The 17,927-nt window shown below is 39.2% G+C and overlaps 1 protein-coding gene across 4 annotated transcripts in view; it reads right to left on the bottom strand.

Moving 5' to 3' along the window:
- Positions 1–444: 444 nt before the first annotated feature.
- Positions 445–17,927, bottom strand: part of LOC146402200 (uncharacterized) — a 122,448-nt gene continuing 104,965 nt past the window's right edge. For 2 of the 4 annotated variants that reach the window (XM_084959586.1, XM_084959585.1), the window contains 4 exons: positions 9,989–10,093; positions 4,101–4,135; positions 1,551–1,677; positions 445–641 (listed from right to left, as the gene is read on the bottom strand). In XM_084959586.1, the coding sequence (XP_084815712.1) occupies positions 564–641; positions 1,551–1,677; positions 4,101–4,135; positions 9,989–10,093 (345 nt within the window). In that variant the 3' untranslated portion in view covers positions 445–563. Of the gene's footprint in view, positions 642–1,010; positions 1,369–1,550; positions 1,678–4,100; positions 4,136–9,988; positions 10,094–17,927 lie in introns of those variants that run through there. The other 2 variants (XM_084959588.1, XM_084959587.1) reach the window with 1 other exon arrangement.

The following is a 17,927-nucleotide window of genomic DNA, read 5'->3' on the forward strand; positions in this document are numbered from 1 at the left end:
TGCTGCAAAATTGCTTTCCCTGAGTTCAACGCTCTGTCCTCCGTGTTTATTGAGAGATGACTCAAGAAAACATTCCGCAAATCCCATAAATGTGTTTGCAATAGAGAAGCCATAAGGGAACATTTTACCTTGCCTCTCTCACTCTCCTGTTGATAAGGTGAAGCTCCCAGTGAGAACTATCCTTTAAAATTAGGTACTGGGTGAAACTTTACATTCCTGCAGAATTTTCCTTAGCACTTACTTTATTTTTTTTTTTTTTATTGTAAAAAAACACTGAAATAGTGCTTTCCTTGTGCCGGCCACTGTTCTAAATGCTTTGCTGATCCTGGCACATTTGATTTCATCCCCAGCCTGCCTATACAAGGAAGTTATCCTATCCTTCTCTGTTAACTTATGATGAAACAGAGGCACAGAGTGATTGCTTAATTTGCACAAGGTCAAGCATTTCATAAGCATCTTTTTTTCTTTATTTACTACTTGAAAACAAAGTTGTTTTCTTTCTCACTGGGCTTGTTAGGAGGTTCAGAAACAGAATTTCTTCCCAACCCCAGAAGCTGTGTGGTCTACTTGTACCTGTAAACATGCATTTTGTTTTCCTTTGAAGTTCGGATACTACCTTGCATCTTGCATTTTCTTGGTTCCTGGATGGAGAGATACAGGAATAAAAATAAAGATGGAGCCCAAGACTGAGATCTAGATAAAACTACAATTATGTGTGCAATTCCTATATGCTAAGACAAGTACTTTGTAACATTAAATCAAGGGGAAAGAGTCATTTCTGCATTTGATTAAAGGTTTAGTATAAGTTCAAGTTAAATCGAATTCTGAAACAAAGATATGAAGCTAATTCAAATAAGAGACTAAATATGTTTAGACAAGAGGGAGAAGAACAGTGTTTTTAACATAATTTTAAACAAATAATGGTAATTTTTAATACACAGATTCAATGGGTTCAGAAGAAAAGTTAAAAGTATATGCAGGAGTTTGTCATGGTACTGCCCAGAGCTTATCTTTTTTTTTTTTTTTTTTTTAAGCATTTTTTTCTTGCATGGGGTCCAGAAAAACAATACATTTAACAAGGCACAGGAAAGCATTCAGGAGCCCAAGTATAGAGACCACATGCTAGGACATAGCGACACCAAGAAATGTCTGTTCTTGTCTTTGGTTTCCAATAAGATCCTTCAGCAACGGCAGATTTTCATAATCATTCACGGCCAATTCCAATTTAGCACAGAGGTAAGAGTTTAGCTCTGCAGCTGAACCAAAGCTCCTTCACAGGGTGACGTGTTTTTTCCAGCTTTGTCTCTATAATATTCCTTTGTCAGAAAAAGGGTAAGCAGAACTCTTCCCATGGGCAGAGGATGGTGTCTGTGAAAAGAAACACCCATTTATCAGGATGCTCTTTCTTTTCTAGGTTGCTTATTCACTCGTCATTCTTCCCGAAAGCATGCTAAAGATACTGCCAACATTATTAAACCAACATAGGAGCTGAGAAACCAGCTGAACGTTTCTCTGATAAAAACATCACATTTTCAAAGCAAAGAGCTCACCTGCTGGGGGAAAGGGATGGGACTCTGCTTCCAGAGGTCCCTGTGGGTCTGCCTTGCTCCAGCTACATTAACAAATACCACAGGCTGGGTGGCTTCAGGAAGGAAGTTTTTCTGACAATTCTGGAGGCTGGAAGTCCAAGAACAAGGCATCAGCAAGGTCGATTTCTTCTGAGGCCTCTCTCCGTGGCTTGTAGATGGCCTCCTTCTCCCTGTGCCCTGTCTAGGTCTTCTCTCTATATGTGCCTTTGTCCTAATTTCCTCTTCTTACATTGGGTTAGGACCCGCCCTAAAGACGTTTCACTTAATGACCTCTCTGAAGACTCAATATCCAAATACAGCCAGATTCTGAGGTCCTGGGGGCTAGGACTTGAACATGTAAATGTGAGGAGCTATTCCTGTGCGTAGACTGCACCTGGACTGCTCCTGCCTCCTCCCCTCTCCCCTGTGGTCTGAGCAGCCCGGGTATTTTGCACGGAGACATCAATCCAGCAGCCTCATTTCTCAGAAGCCATATGAATGACTTAAAAAGCTGGCAATTTCCTGCTGAAAGCCAGAAGACTTAAAGAGAGGAAGATTTTTGACTACAAAATAAAAAGATCTGTTTTCTAAGCTCTTATGTAACATAAACATGAATGGGGAAAAATCCCCTCAAACTAGAATCAGAATAATAGGAATAAAAGTGACATCTTAATGTCTGAGACTCCAGCAAGGCATTAGGACAGCACTCAAAGGAGAAGGGAGCAGGAGTGGAGAAGTGAAAAAGGGAGCCACTACTCCCTCAGAAAACTTAAACTGTGTTCTCACTCTATTTTAACACGCAACTCCCCATTATAACACCCTGGTCAAATCGAAGAATCGAAATAAAATTGGAAAGGACAGATTACAACTAAATCGATACAGACTTCCTATGAAAGAAGATGCTGTCGGTGGCGTTGATGTTGTCTACGAATAAAACAAAAGGAGTCCACTAGCCTCCCTGTATTCCCCGTGCACTCTGAACATTCCAGGTCTCCCCACTGTTTGCACACTTTGAGCCAAAGCACCTCAGCCTCCCAAAATATGAGCCACTGTTGCATTTCACCAAAGCCAGACCTTTCTAAGGATGTTTGTTATGTGTTGGAGCTGGAGAGGATTAGCAGCCTCATCACCCCCAGGATCCTCCCCCCCAGATGGTCCATGTGATGTTAAGAGCTTTCTCAGAAGAGGGTTTGGAGACCAAAAGTTTGCAGAATGCGACTTTACATTGTTGGTGGTTTGCTATTGGTTTTTGAGCCCACAGGCGTCTCAGAGCCTCGTGGTCTCTCAAAGGTATAGTTTACATATTTTATGATATTAATAGAATATATCATAATATAGTCTACATAATAACTATTATACATAAACTTTACTATGTATCATAATATTGAATTTTATATATCATGTATCATAATACATAGTTGATATAAAATTTTATAGTATATAACATTATGATATATTATAGGCATAAACTTTAATATTATAGTTTGTATACCCCAAGGAGTATGCAGTTATTGACAACTTTTTGGACCCAGAAGCTCTGTGACAAGGATGGTCCTCAGAGCACCTTGAGAAATGCAAATGTGGTCCAATCGCCTCCTTTAACAAATTAAGAAACAGAGACATTAGATTGATGCCACTTTCCCAGGGAAAGTGCCAAGATCAGGACGTAAATATCCTAATTCCCAGTGTCCCTTGTTCTTTGCCATTGAACTTCTTCCTAATGAGTTTCTGGCCTGTGAACATGGACAGAAGGCCTGAGCTGATATCCATTCAGGAAATCTGAATCTTCAAGTTGGAATGTAACTTCTGACATAAATGATGTCTTTAATTCTCATAACATAGGCAAAGTACTACTTAAAATTTTGGATTTGACTTAAAATTGGGGTACTCATATAAAGAAAAGAAGTCTTATAAATTGAACGAGTTTAAATTCTCATATTGATAAAAATTTCCATAGATTAACAGTCTGGCTAGAACATATTATCGTGAACACTTTCATGAGCAAGAACATGGACAAAGAAAACCTATACAAATCACCAAGTCTTCTCAGCCAGAATATCTGTCTCCTTGTCTGACCACTTATGAAAAATACAACTTCAACCTCATTTTTCCTTCCCCTAAGAAGAGGACTGCCAGGTGAAATACAGGATGCCAAGTTAAATTCGAAACTTAGGGAGTTTCCATCGTGGCATGGCTCAGTGGTTAACAAACCATGAGGTTGCGGGTTTGGTCCCTGGCCTTGCTCCGTGGGTTAACGATCCGGCACTGCCATGAGCTGTGGTATAGGTTGCAGACACGGCTCGGATCCCACGTTGCTGTAGCTCTGGCGTAGGCCGGCGGCTACAGCTCCAATTCAACCCCTAGCCTGGGAACCTCCATATGCCGCAGGAGCGGCCCAAGAAATGGCAAAAAGACAAAAACATAAAATTAAATAAATAAATAAATTTGTAAAAAAAATTTTTGAAACCTAGGTAAACAACAAACAGATTTTTAATATAAGCAGCTCTTGAATATTGCATAAGATACACTTACCTGGTATTTTTATATTCTACATCTGGCAATTCTACCTATGAAAGATAGGCAGACCTTAGTGAAAAGATGTACAGGAAAATAATAGATTAAAATGTTATTAGAAAGTAAAAATCAACAGTAAGTAAAAGCCAGAAAAGGCTTGTTATCATTCAATAACTGAACCTCAATTCTGAGATTTAAACTCAGTCATCAGACATGAGAGACTAAGGAACACATCTATGGATCAAATTACATTTCCTACATCGCTGACCGAGCTTCAATGAAAACTACCAAATGCCAACCTGCGTTTTGAAATGTAAGTCTGTATCTATCTCAGAGCAAACAAAAATTTTAGAAACTATTCCAGGCATAACCCAAGCATGGGCTAGTTTCTTCCTGTCTAATTAAAACTCATGTTGCAACAGAAGAAAGAGTGGGGGAAAAACTGTAATTGCAATGTATACATGTAAGGATAACCTGACCCCCTTGCTGTACAGTGGGAAAATAAAAAATAAAAAAATAAAAAAAAAACTGTTTAATATGTCTCTTCTCCAGACTACGGTTTCACCCTGAGCTTTGAACCTACACATATTAGCATTCAGCAAACACTAAATGAATGAATGAACATTCAATTCCCACCTCATTTTTACATTGGCACCACCGGCTAAAATCAGGGAGAGAAAGCTAAAAGGTTTTCATGACCCGTGTAGGTAACGTTAAGATGTGTGCGGTTGGAGTACATTCTGGAATGGTTGGGGATGTGGCAAACTACCCAGGGCTTGCCTGTCACCTGTCTGGGAACTCTGGTCAAGGTAAGCCATACGGAGGGGAGAAAAGACATGGAGCTGAACACAATTACTACAAGCTGATGGAGTGTAATAAGAATCCAAAATTGAAACATGTCCTGAAATCCCATCATTACCACTAAGGGCTAGGCCCACCATGAAAGGGATGAAATATATTGCATGCAGATGAACAATAGTCAAAACCATATTGCTAAAATAAATTGGAAACAATTAGCTTCTTCATTCCAGAAATAGATACCTGAGATATTTATCTGCTTATGAACTATTCTCTGTTGAATTAAGATATGAAATTCTTAGGAATTAAAGGAACTTATCATTTAAGATGGGCCTTTGCACCCCAAGGAAAAAAAAAACACTACCCTATCAGAAAGTAACAAACTACAAATACAAGAAGTCCCTCAATGAGAGTTAACTGCATGCATAAGTCCAAAGCCTGATTTCAGTGTTCCTGGCCCAGCTTCATCATGAATCAGACCTTATTTGAGAACTTGGGGGTGATAAGCCAGTTTGCTGATTTAGCCCCCTTATTGCATTCTTGAAATGGAAAACTAAAAGACCCAATATAAGGTAATTGAGTGTGGGGCTGTTCTCAATGAATCTTTTCAGTGCACATCTCTGTCCTTTTGATTCTTCCTGGAAGCAGAAGTCATATCGGGGGGGAGGCCTGGGATGGTGAGAGAGAGATGGAGCAGAAGGTAGGAAGAGCCTTCAGAGTGTGATGCAGAACGACACCTGTGAAAGCCAAGACGGAAGGTGAGTTTAGGAAGAGCCTTCTTCCAGAGCAGTTTTGAGAAATTTCAACCAAGCCGATGGAGTGTCACTAATTGCAAGTTGCTTGGTAAAGGTATCTTGTGTTAAGCAAAAAATGTGCCAGGACCAGGAGCCTCCATCATGCTCAGTTTTGACTGAGAGCAGCCCAGGAGAAGCATGGTCTCAGCATGAATGCCGTAGAGGAACCAGAGCGGTGGCAGCTGGTGCTGTCAATCAACGAGGCTCTCAGCAGTAGGTCCTCTTTGTGGAGATCTTAGCAGGGCACCTCCATGGTCACTACATCAGCACAGACATATGCCAAAGTGTCTTTGGGATTCTGGATCAAATCACGCTGTATGCTGAGACGTCTCAAACATGACAAGATGCTAATGAAAACTTTGTAAAATACATTCACTGAGGCATTGGTTTCTGAAAGAGACTCTGCAAAACATAATTTACCACTTGCTACATTATTCAGTGTCTTTGCTTGTAAGATTAATTATTAGACCCTTCGGTAGCACAATAATGTCCTCAGGAACTCCTGGTGTATATTAGCTCTTCTGCTAAGTGGTGTAAGTCTAATAACTCTGCTGGTAACATTTTTATCATTTTGTTATTTCATAATCCCCCCATCAGATGACCATCTGTCACTGCTTTCTACTGTTAAATGTGCCTGCCTCTCCAAGTCCTATCTGTTTGTGGTTAATTCTTTGTATGAAAAATTTCATACAAAAATTTCAATTTAATCCCAAAGCAGAAAGAAGAATATGAAGGAATGAATTCTCAGACAGCTTCCACAGTGATTGACACTTGGCTAATCTTGCTTCGTTTATACTTCACTCATATCCCCCCTCCACTAAAACATTCAGAAGCAAATCGCCAGATATCATATTATTTGATCTTAAATACGTCAGTATACAATTTTAGAACATAACGTCATTACTTTAAAAGAACCATACTATCATTATGAAAACATTTCTGCAACTAATTGCTTATCATCAAATACCAAATACTCATGTTTCTCCAATTGTTTCACAGATTTTACATTTGCTTTTTCAACAAGGAGCCAAATTAGATCCTCGCATTACAATTAATTGACATATTTGACCTCTATTTCAGTCCATGTTTCCCTCAATCTCTCTTTCTCTTCTTCTCCTGTTGGCAACATATTTATTGAATATAAAAAGTTGCTTTTTCTATAGCATTTCCACCTCATAGACTTTGCTGCTTTTATCTCTAGGAAGTCATTTGAATATGTTATTCATTCTTCCCATATCTATTACAAAACAGTAGTCAGAGCTACATCCTTGAACAGATCCTCTGGTAGATTCCTCATAATGGGTTCATGGGGAAAAGTGTTCCAGACTTCTCCAAAGTTCCCAGGTTTGACTGCAGGTTTTATACTTGAATGTCAGTTTAGCTGAATATAATTCGTTTATACCTAAATTATTCCAATTCCTTGTCGGTAAAACAAGGAAATAAGAATTGAGGTTTTCTCCTCTTCCAACAAACTTATATGACCAGAAACCAGATGTTTTGCATGCAAAAAGTATTGCTAAGAATGTATTCATTCACAAGCTATACCCTGATCCCGTCTTGGGTGAGAAAGATTCCACATATAATGAATTCAGGTGACCACTAACACTACTGCCACTGAATCTCGGGAATTATCTGCCTAAAAGACTAAAATGTTTGTGTTGAAGACAATAATAAAGCTGAGAAAGTCATTTTTATTGTTGATCATTTGAATAGTAAATTTAATACAGATTTATGTTATTTTAACAGGCAGGTTTTTTGCTGAAAGCTAATAAAATATTTTTACCTGTGAATGTACATATTTCAGTCTTGAGAGTCAATTAATTGTTTAGCTTTACTGAGCTAGGATGGACAAATACAATATATATACACACATATACTTAAGTATATTTAAGTTGTGCAATGTGATTTTTTTGACGGTGTACGACGTGATGATTTAATATACCTACATAGGTGAAATGATTACCATGATCAAGTTAAATTAACACACTCACCACCCCAACAGAATTATTTAACTGTAAGAACAGTTAAGACCTACTGTCTAAGCAACTTTCAATATACAATACAGTATTGTCAACTACAGTCAACACGCTGTGTATTAGATTCCCAGAACCTGCGCATCTTATAACAGAAAGCCTGGACCCTTTGACCAACATCTCCCCATTCCCTCCCACCCCCTCGAACCTGTCAGCCACCATTCCACTCTCTGGTTCTTCGAGTGCAAGTTTTTAGGTTCCAAGTATAAGTGAGCTCATGAGGCACTTGTCTTTCTATGTCTGGCTGATCGCACTTCGCACAATGTCCTCCAGCTTCATCAATGTCATCAGAAATGTCAGGATTTCCTTATTTTATTGCTGAATAACAGTCCATTGTATATATGTACCACATTTTCTTTGTCCCTTCATCAACTGATGGAAATTTAGGTCATTTTCAGATCTTGCCTATTGTGAATAATGCTAGAATAAACACAAGAATATAGCTATCTCTCTGAGATACAGATTCTATCTCCTTTGGATATGTATCTAGAAGGGGGATTGCAGTCATGTGGTAGTTCTCTTTTTAATTATTTGAAGAACTTCTATACTGTTTTCCATAATGGCTGTACCAATTTACATTCCCACCAACAGGGTAGAAGGATTTCCTTTTCTCCAAATTCTAACCCATGTTTGTTTAACTCTTGTCTTTAGAGCCATCCTAACAGCTTTGAGATTGTATTGTTTTGTTTTTTTTCTGGCCACACCTGCAGCACGTGGAAGTTCCCAGGCCAAGGATCAAACCTGCACCACAGCAGCAACCCAAACTGCTACAGTGACGATGCCAGATCCTTAACCCAATGCACTGCAAGAGAACTCCTCACTGTGGCTTTAATTTGCATTTACCTGATGAAGAGTGATTTGAGCACCTTTTCACATACCTGTTCGTCATTTGTATGTCTTCTGAGGAAAAATGTCTATTCAGGTCCTTTGCCTATTTTCTAATCAGGTTATTTGGGTTTTGCTCTTGAGTTGTATGAGCTCCTTTATATTTTGGACATTAACCTCTTATCAGATAAACGGTTTGCAGATATTTTCTCCCATTCCTTATGTTTCTTTTTCATTTTGTTGACTGTTTCTTTTGCTGTGCAGAAGCTTTTCAATTTGATGTAGTCTTACTTGTTGATTTTTGCTTTTGTTGCTTGTGCTTTTGATGTTATATCCAAAAAATTATTGCCAAGACAAATGTCAAGGCACTTTTTACCTATGTTTTCACCAACAGGTTTCATGTTTTCATGTCTTACATTTGTCTTTAGTCCTTTTTTTTTTTTTTTTGCTTTTGTGTGTGTGTATGTGTGTGTGTGTGTGTGCGCGCGCGCGTGCGCGCGCGTGCATTTTTAGGGCCGCACGTGTGGCATATGGAGGATTCCAGGCTAGAGGTCAAATCAGAGATACAGCTGCCAGCCTACACCACAGCCACATCAACTCAGGATCCAAGCCACATCTGTGACATATACCACAGCTCACAGCAATGCTGGATGCTTAACCCACTGAGCAAGGCCAGGGATCGAACCAGCATCCTCCTCGTGGATAATAGTGGATAATAGGGATAATAGTCGGGTGTGTTTCCACTGCGCAACAAAGGGAACACCCTCTTTAATCCATTTTGTGTTGATTTTTCTGATTGGCATAAGATAGATCCAATTCCCTTCTTTCTCTTGTGTGAACATCCAGTTTTCCCAACACCATTTACTGAAGGGATTATCCTTCCTCCACTGAGAATTCTTGGCTCCCTCGTCCATCACGAGTTGCCTGTGTATGTGTGGGTTTATTTCTGGGCTCTCGATTCTGTTCCATTAGTCTATAGCTGAGGCACTGGCAGGCATGATGCCTTGCTGGGTCCTGTGACAAATGCCACTGGTGGCAGTACAAAGCCAAAAAGGGATATAATCATATCTATAGGAGCAGGAGCTGTTTCTGGGTCCAGCTGGGACCACAACTGGCAATTAAGCAGCTTGAGCATGGGTCTGCCTTCTCAAAACAGACCTTGTTGGTCTTGGGCTCCAGTGGGGTTTAATAACTTCCTGCCTGGATCCCAAATCTCCTACTAAGGCACTTTAGTCCAAGACAGCTGCCAAATTATTTCTTTAATTATTGTAGTTTTTATTTGTATCTATCTTTAGCTATACCATCACCAGTGCTATCATAATATTAATGGATCCTTAGTAGATCCATGCACTGGTCTAAGCATTGTGCAAGTATTAGCTCATTTAAACCCTTTGAGGTAGGAACTATTATTTTCATTCTGCAGTTGAGGAAACTGAAACACAAGAAGGCTAAGTACCTTGACCAGTGACACACAGCTGGGAAGTAACAGAGCAGCACTTGACTGCAGAGAGTTTGGTTTCATTTCATTCCATCTTCTCAGGGGCTTTTCCCAGAGGCACCCCTAGAGGACCAACAAACAAAGAAAACAGACTTGTCATGCCAAGGCAGAACAGGGGGGACGTGGGATGAACTGGGATTTTGGGGTTAGTAGATACAAACTGTTACATTTAGAATGAATAAGCAGTGAGGTCCTACTGCATAGCACAGGGAACTATATCCAATCTCCCGGGATAGGACATGACAGAAAATAATATTTTTTAAAAAAGAAATGTGTATACATGAATGTGTAACTGGATCACCATGCTGTACAGTAGGAAAAAAATAATGTATTGGGGAAATTAAAAAAAAAGAATTGTGTATATATGTATGATTGAATCATTTTGATGTACAGCAGAAATTGACACCAACACTGTAGATCAACTATACTTTAAAAAAAAAAGAAAGAGAGTTCTTGCTGTGACACCATGAGGTCAGCAGCATCTCTGCAACACTAGGATGCAGGTTCAATTCCCCAGTCCAGCACAGTGGGTTAAGGATCTGGGATTGCCAAGCTGTGGCATGGGTTGCAACTATGGCTCAGATCTGATCCCAAACCTGAGAACTCCACATGCCACAAGACAGCCAGAAAAGAAAGGAAAACAAACAAAAAAAAAACCTGCATTGACCAGCCTCCCTTGTAGCATTGTGATCATGTGACAGTTGTAGCAACCGAAATGCAAATCAAGTCACTAGTTGGAGCCTCTAGAAGAGCTCGCTATAGGGAAAGATTTGGCTCCCACCAGTCTTGTTTTCTCTGGGTCTCCTTTCTCCTGCCTGGAACAGGAATGTGATCCTGGCAGTAGAACAGCCATCTTGCATTGAGGTATCTGATAGGAAAATGAATGCCACCAGCTGCCAAGTTATTATTATTGCTGAGCAGGAATACAAATAGGAGACCCCTATTCTGCTATCTGCTGACACCACTCCCTGTGAAAATATTATTTGTTAAAATTTTGATTCACCTTTTAGAATTAGTCTGTGTGTGTGTGTGTGTGTGTGCACATGCACCCTTCTGACTGACTTAACAACTATCCTGATGTTACCCAAAGAAATCCCTCCAGGGCATGTTTATAAGCGATTCTAATCAAAATTAAAATAAGCATTCTTCTTCACTAACAAAAGCCAGAAGAACATGTTTCTTAACTTTCCTAAAACTTCTAAAGCCACTAAAACTTGTAGGTACCAGGAAACAGAAACCTCTGCAGACTAGCATCATCTAAAGCAAATCTTTAAAGATGAGGGTAGGGCAGCAAATGGGTAATGAACCATGCAGAGCTGGCTTTGAGAGGCACCCAGTTTGAAAAGAGCATTGTCAAGCTGACAGAAGCATTTGTCTTGGTAAATATTCTTCTTCATTCCTAAAGCATTCAACCATGAGAAGGTGAGCACAGACAGCAGTCTAAAAGTCTCTAATGAATACTTGTAACACACAAGTTGAAAAATTCTTGATCTCTCTGCCCTTTGTGAAAAATAGCAAGAACTGGAGTTGGTGTTAAAGATGAGGGAGGCTTCCACTTCCAGCCACGATGGGCCAGCCTGCGGCAAAATGAGCCTCTCCCCAAGAAAATCTCAAACAGATGAACAAAATACAGGAGACATCAGGCGGAAGATATCAGAGAGCTCCCAAGGCAGCCAGGACTCGAGGAGCACGTTACTGGAGAGAACTGAAGCCCAGAGAAGTGAACTGAACATTCTGGGCCCCTTTGTCCTCAGGTATTTGATAATTCAGTTGATACCTAAACAAAAAAGGATTTTTTAATCCAAAAGAAAATATAGAGGGCATATGCCCGATTTATGTCATGAGGCCAAGCTAACTTTCATATTAAAACCTGAAAAGAACATTGCGAGGAAAGTGAATTACAGACTAATATCTATCATGAACATAGTTCCAAAATTGACTTCAATATAATTCATAAATATATAAAAATTAATACATCACGGTTCATTTGAATTTATTCTAGGAAGGCAACATTGTTCCCACATTAGAAAAACCAAACAGAAGAGAGAAAAGGGAGGAAGGCAGGAAGAGGTGGGGAGGGAGGGGAAAAGCAAGCCAAACAATTCACCATACCAAGAGAAAAAAAGAAATCTTTCCAATAGATGCCAGGAAAAGGACATGAAAAAAATCCGTATAAAAACGTCAGCAAACTAAAACAGAAGACTCTGACGTTAGTTTGATCTTGAGGCTCATCCACAAAATACCTACAACAAACATCCTATCTAATGGTAAAATATTGAAACCTTATCTCCTATGATAAGGAACAGATAAAAACCCCTCTATCACCACTTCGATTCCACATTGCAGCTTCGGTCCTTAGCTGTGTGTGGATGTAAGTAAAATAACTACCAGGAGTTCCTGTCGTGGCACAGTGGTTAACGAATCCAACCAGGAACCATGAGGTTGCGGGTTCGATCCCTGGCCTTGCTCAGAGGGTTGACAATCCGGCGTTGCCATGAGCTGCGGTGTAGGTAGCAGACGAGGCTCAGATCCCGCATTGCTGTGGCTCTGGTGTAGGCCGGTGGCTACAGCTCCAGTTCGACCCCTAGCCTGGGAACCTCCATATGCCAAGGGAACAGCCCAAGAAATGGCCAAAAAATAAAAAAAATTTAAAAAATAAATAACTACCAAAGCAGAAAGAATGGAAAAGTAAAGATCCCTGTGACTGGCTGCAGACCACACAGTTGTTTCTGTGGCATACCCAAAAACATCCCATAGAAAACCTATTAAAATGAATAAGTGAACTTAGCAAAACTGCTCATTAAAGTCAGAATGAAAAAGTTTCATTATTATCTACCAAGAAGTAGAAAATGAGTTTTTTAAGTGATAGTTATAAAAGCATAAAGAATACTTAAGGATTACCCTAGCAGAACACATACAAAACTTCTTCACAGAAAACTAAAGACATTATTGAGAGAAAATATAAAAAAGCTCAACAGGACAAACGTCTATGAATTTCAAGACAACATATTATAGAGATAATCATTCCTTCTAAACAGATGTATTGATTCAATACAATCCAAATGAAAATCCTAGCTGTATTTTTACATCATGAAAATTGAAACGATGATATTAAATATATATGTACATTAAAAGTCCACATATACCTAAGACAATTTTGAAAATAAAGTTGAAAGAGTCACATTACTAGGTATTAAGACATTATAAAACTATGGCAAACAAGACAACATGGCATAGGAGTTCGTGGCGTGGCATAGTGGTTAACGAATCCAACTAGGAACCATGAGGTTGCGGGTTCAATCCCTGGCTTTGCTCAGTGGGTTAAGAATCCGGCATTGCCGTGAGCTGTGGTGTAGGTCGCAGACGCAGCTCGGATCCTGCATTGCTGTGGCTCTGGCGTAGGCCGGTGGCTACAGCTCCAATTCAACCCCTAGCCTGGGAACCTCCATATGTTGCAGGAGCAACCCTAGAAAAGGCAAAAAGACCAAAAAAAATTAAATTAAATTAAATTTAAAAAAAGACAACATAGCATGACACCAAGATAGAGAAATATTCCCATTAAACCAAATAGAGTTCAAAAGCATAGCTACATAAATGTAAACACGTGGAATTTAACAAAGATGACACTGCACTGAAGTGCCAGAAAGAAAGATCCTTTCAATAAAAGGTGCTGTGTCGCTTGGATTTCAACATGGAAAAAAATTATTCTCAACCCTTCCTTATACAATACACAAAAGCATTCTGGAGGTTTTAAAGATCTAAATAGTAAAGGCAAAATCATAAAACTTTCTCAATAAAACATGGGAAAAAATACGAGTGAGCTTGGAATTATTTCCAAAAATAAATGCCACAAACAACTATTATCTAGAATGTTTATATGTGTGTATATAGACTATACAAAAATACAGACAATGCAATAGAAGAAAATTAACATGCATTTTACTCCCCCTCCCCAAAAAAGATACCCAATGGCAAATAAACAAATGAATAGGTGAAACTTTCATCAGACACCAAGAACATACAAATGAAAATCAAAACCACAATATACCACTGTACACAAACTGGAGTGGCTAAGAACAAACCATATAAAAAACACACTCTGAAAGCGCTGGTGAGGATGTAAACAACTGGAGATATCAGGCACCCCTGAATGTTAATTGGCACAACCACACAGGGCAACTCTTTAGCACTGTTAATACATTAAAACTATTTTGACCTGAATAGACATTTCTCCAAAGAAGATATACAGATGGCCAACAAACACATGAAAAAATGCTCAACATCGCTGATTATAAGAGAAATGCAAATCAAAACTACCATGAGATATCACCTCACACCAGTCAGAATGGCCATCATTAATAAGTCCACAAATAACAAGTGCTGGAGGGGCTGTGGAGAAAAGGGAACCCTCCTGCACTGCTGGTGGGAATGTAAACTGGTACAGCCACTATGGAGAACAGTCTGGAGATACCTTAGAAATCTATACATAGAACTTCCATATGACCCTGCAATCCCACTCTTGGGCATCTATCCGGACAAAACTCTACTTAAAAGAGACACGTGCACCCGCATGTTCATTGCAGCACTATTCACAATAGCCAGGACATGGAAACAACCCAAATGTCCATCGACAGATGATTGGATTTGGAAGATGTGGTATATATACACAGTGGAATACTACTCAGCCATAAAAAAGAATGACATAATGCCATTTGCAGCAACATGGATGGAACTAGAGAATCTCATCCTGAGTGAAATGAGCCAGAAAGACAAAGACAAATACCATATGATATCACTTATAACTGGAATCTAATATCCAGCACAAATGAACATCTCCACAGAAAAGAAAATCATGGACTTGGAGAAGAGACTTGTGGCCGCCTGATGGGAGAGGGAGGGAGTGGGAGGGATCGGGAGCTTGGGCTTATCAGACACAACTTAGAATAGATTTACAAGGAGATCCTGCTGAATAGCATTGAGAACTTTGTCTAGATACTCATGTTGCAACAGAAGAAAGGGTGGGGGAAAAATGTAATTGTAATGTATACATGTAAGGATAACCTGACCCCCTTGCTGTACAGTGGGAAAATTTAAAAAATTATAAAATAAATAAATAAATAAATAAATCTCAGTAAACATAAAAAAAAACTATTTCGAGTGTATGGCAGGAATGAACAAATGAGTAAATACATAGATATTATGGAATTAGAAGTAAAAGAAAAACATGATTTCAGCAGTTTCTACTAAAGGGCTCATCCACAGCCAAGGACAAATCAGGAGAACTGGATCCCAGACCCTGGTTTCTAAATGCCATTCCCCTCTCAAAGGAAATACGTCTCTATGGGAAAATTAGGGAGTAGCCGCCAGATGAGCCTGGAACATTTCACATGACCAGACAAGAATTATGAATAGATGCTGAGTTTAAAGGGGGGGAAAGGTTTGAAAAAAGGAGTATCCTCCTTTGAGTATCCTCCCATACTTTTTAGCTCGTCACGAAATTTTAAAATTTTGCAAGGGAGACAATCGGTAACAACTTTACCAAGTAATCAAAATGAACATCCCAAAGAGGCATGCGTGCTTCCAGACATAATTGCTCAAGGACACATCACTTGGGTAGTATTCAACCTCAAATCTTCAGCCTCAATTCATTCATGAGGAAACATCAAAGAAACCCATAGTTGACGAACATTCTAAAAAATATCTGCCCTGTATTTTTTTTAAATTTATTCCCGCTGTACAGCGTGGGGATCAAGTTACTCTTACCTGTATACATTTTTCCCCCACCCTTTGTTCTGCTGCAACATGAGTATCTAGACATAGTTCTCAATGCTACTCAGCAGGATCGCCTTGTAAATCTATTCTAAGTTGTATCTGATCACCCCAAGCTCCCGATCCCTCCCACTCCCTCCCTCTCCCATCAGGCAGCCACAAGTCTTTTCTCCAAGTCCATGACTTTCTTTTCTGTGGAGATGTTCATTTGTGCTGTATATTAAATTCCAGTTATAAGTGATATCATATGGTATTTGTCTTTGTCTTTCTGACTCATTTCACTCAGTATGAGAGTCTCTAGTTCCATCCATGTTGCTGCAAATTCTGCCCCGTATTTTTTCATGAAAGACCAAGGAAGTCTTGATTTAAAAAGACAAAGGAGACCTGAAAACTAATGCACTAAGTGATCCTGAACTGTATCCTTTATTGCAAATATATAGTTAAAAAGAATGTTATTGGAGCATGGAGTTTCAGTCGTGGCACAGTGGAAACAAATCCAACTAGGAACCATGAGGTTGCGGGTTCAATCCCTGGCCCTGCTCAGGGGGTTAAGGATGCAGTGTTGCCGTGAGCTGTGATGTAGGTCACAGACACGGCTCAGATATGGAGTTGCTATGGCTGTCACTGTGGCTGGCAGCTGTAGCTCTGATTAGGTCCCTAGCCTGGGAACCTCCATTTGCTGTAGGTGCAACCCTAAAGAAAGCAAAAAAAAAAAAAAAGAAAAAAAGAAGAAGAAGGATATTATCGGAGGAATTGGTATATTTGGAATATGACCTATAGAATAGGCAGTAGCATTATTTGATGTTAAATTCCCTGAATTTGACAACTCTACTGTGGTTATACAAATAAATACCCTTGCATACAACCTACTTTCAAATGATTCAAAAAATATAATGTATGTACTGTATTGATATATACACATAAGTGATAAATAGATAGATGATTGGTTCATAAAGAGAATATATAAGAAATTTCTTTTATTTCAATTACTCTTTTCTCTGACAGTTTACTTCTTTCATTGAATTTTTAATTATTTTGTTTGTTTTTCTGACTTTCTTTAGTGCATTTATTAAATTGTCATTCAAATATATTCTCCTTTGGGTAATTTCTTAGCCATTTAACTTTTGTAAATTTTTTAATTAATTATACTTGATTTACTTTCCTTTTCTTATATTATCTTCTATTATGGTCTATCCCAAAAGATACATTTTCCCTGTGCTATACAGCAGGCCCTCATTGTTTACACACTCCAAAAGTAATAGTTTGCATCTACTAACCCCAAACTCCCAGTCCATCCCACTCCCCTGCTCCCCCTTGGCAACCACAAGTCTGTTCTCCATGTCTATGAGTCTGTTTCTGCTCTGTAGATAGGTTCATTTGGGCCATATTTTAGATGCCACATATGTGATATCATAAGGTACTGGTCATTATCTCTTTCTGACTTACTTCACTCAGTATGAATCTCTAGGCCCATCCATGTTGCTGTAAATGGCATTATTTCATTCTTTTTCAGGGATGAGTAGTATTCCATTGTGTATATGTACCACATCTTCTTAATCCATTCATCTGTCAATGGACATTATGTCTTCACTATTGTGAATATTGCTGCAATGAACATGGGGTGCATGTATCTTTTTGAATTATAGTTTTGTCCGAATGTATGCTCAGGAGTGGGATTGCTAGATCATGTGGTAGCTCTATATTTAGTTTTCTGAGAAACCACCATACTATTTCCATAGAGGTTATACCAATTTACATTCCTACCAACAGTGCAGGAGGGTTTCCTTTTCTCCACACCCTCCCCAGTATTTGTTATCTGTAGACTTATTATGATGACCATTATGACCAGTATAAGGAAGTACCGCCTTGCAATTTTGATTTGCACTTCCCTAACAAATGGTGAGGTTGAGCATTTTTTCATGTGCCTGCTGGCCATCCATGTCTTCTTTGGAGAAATGTCTATTTAGGTCTTCTGCCCATTTTTCAATTGAGTTGTTTGGTTTGTGGTTGTTGTTGAGTTGTAAGAGTTGTCTGTATATTTTAGAGATTAAGCCCTTTTGGGCACATCGTGGGTTTTTTTGTTTGTTTGTTTTTTGCCTTTTCCAGGGCCGCTTCCAGCGGCATATGG

This window comes from Sus scrofa, chromosome 6, assembly GCF_054392235.1.
Source record: "Sus scrofa isolate SSC_HxYL_T2T_F1_AM1 chromosome 6, Sscrofa_HxYL_maternal_Yorkshire_Landrace_v2.0, whole genome shotgun sequence".
In the NCBI taxonomy this organism is placed as follows: Eukaryota; Metazoa; Chordata; class Mammalia; order Artiodactyla; family Suidae; genus Sus; species Sus scrofa.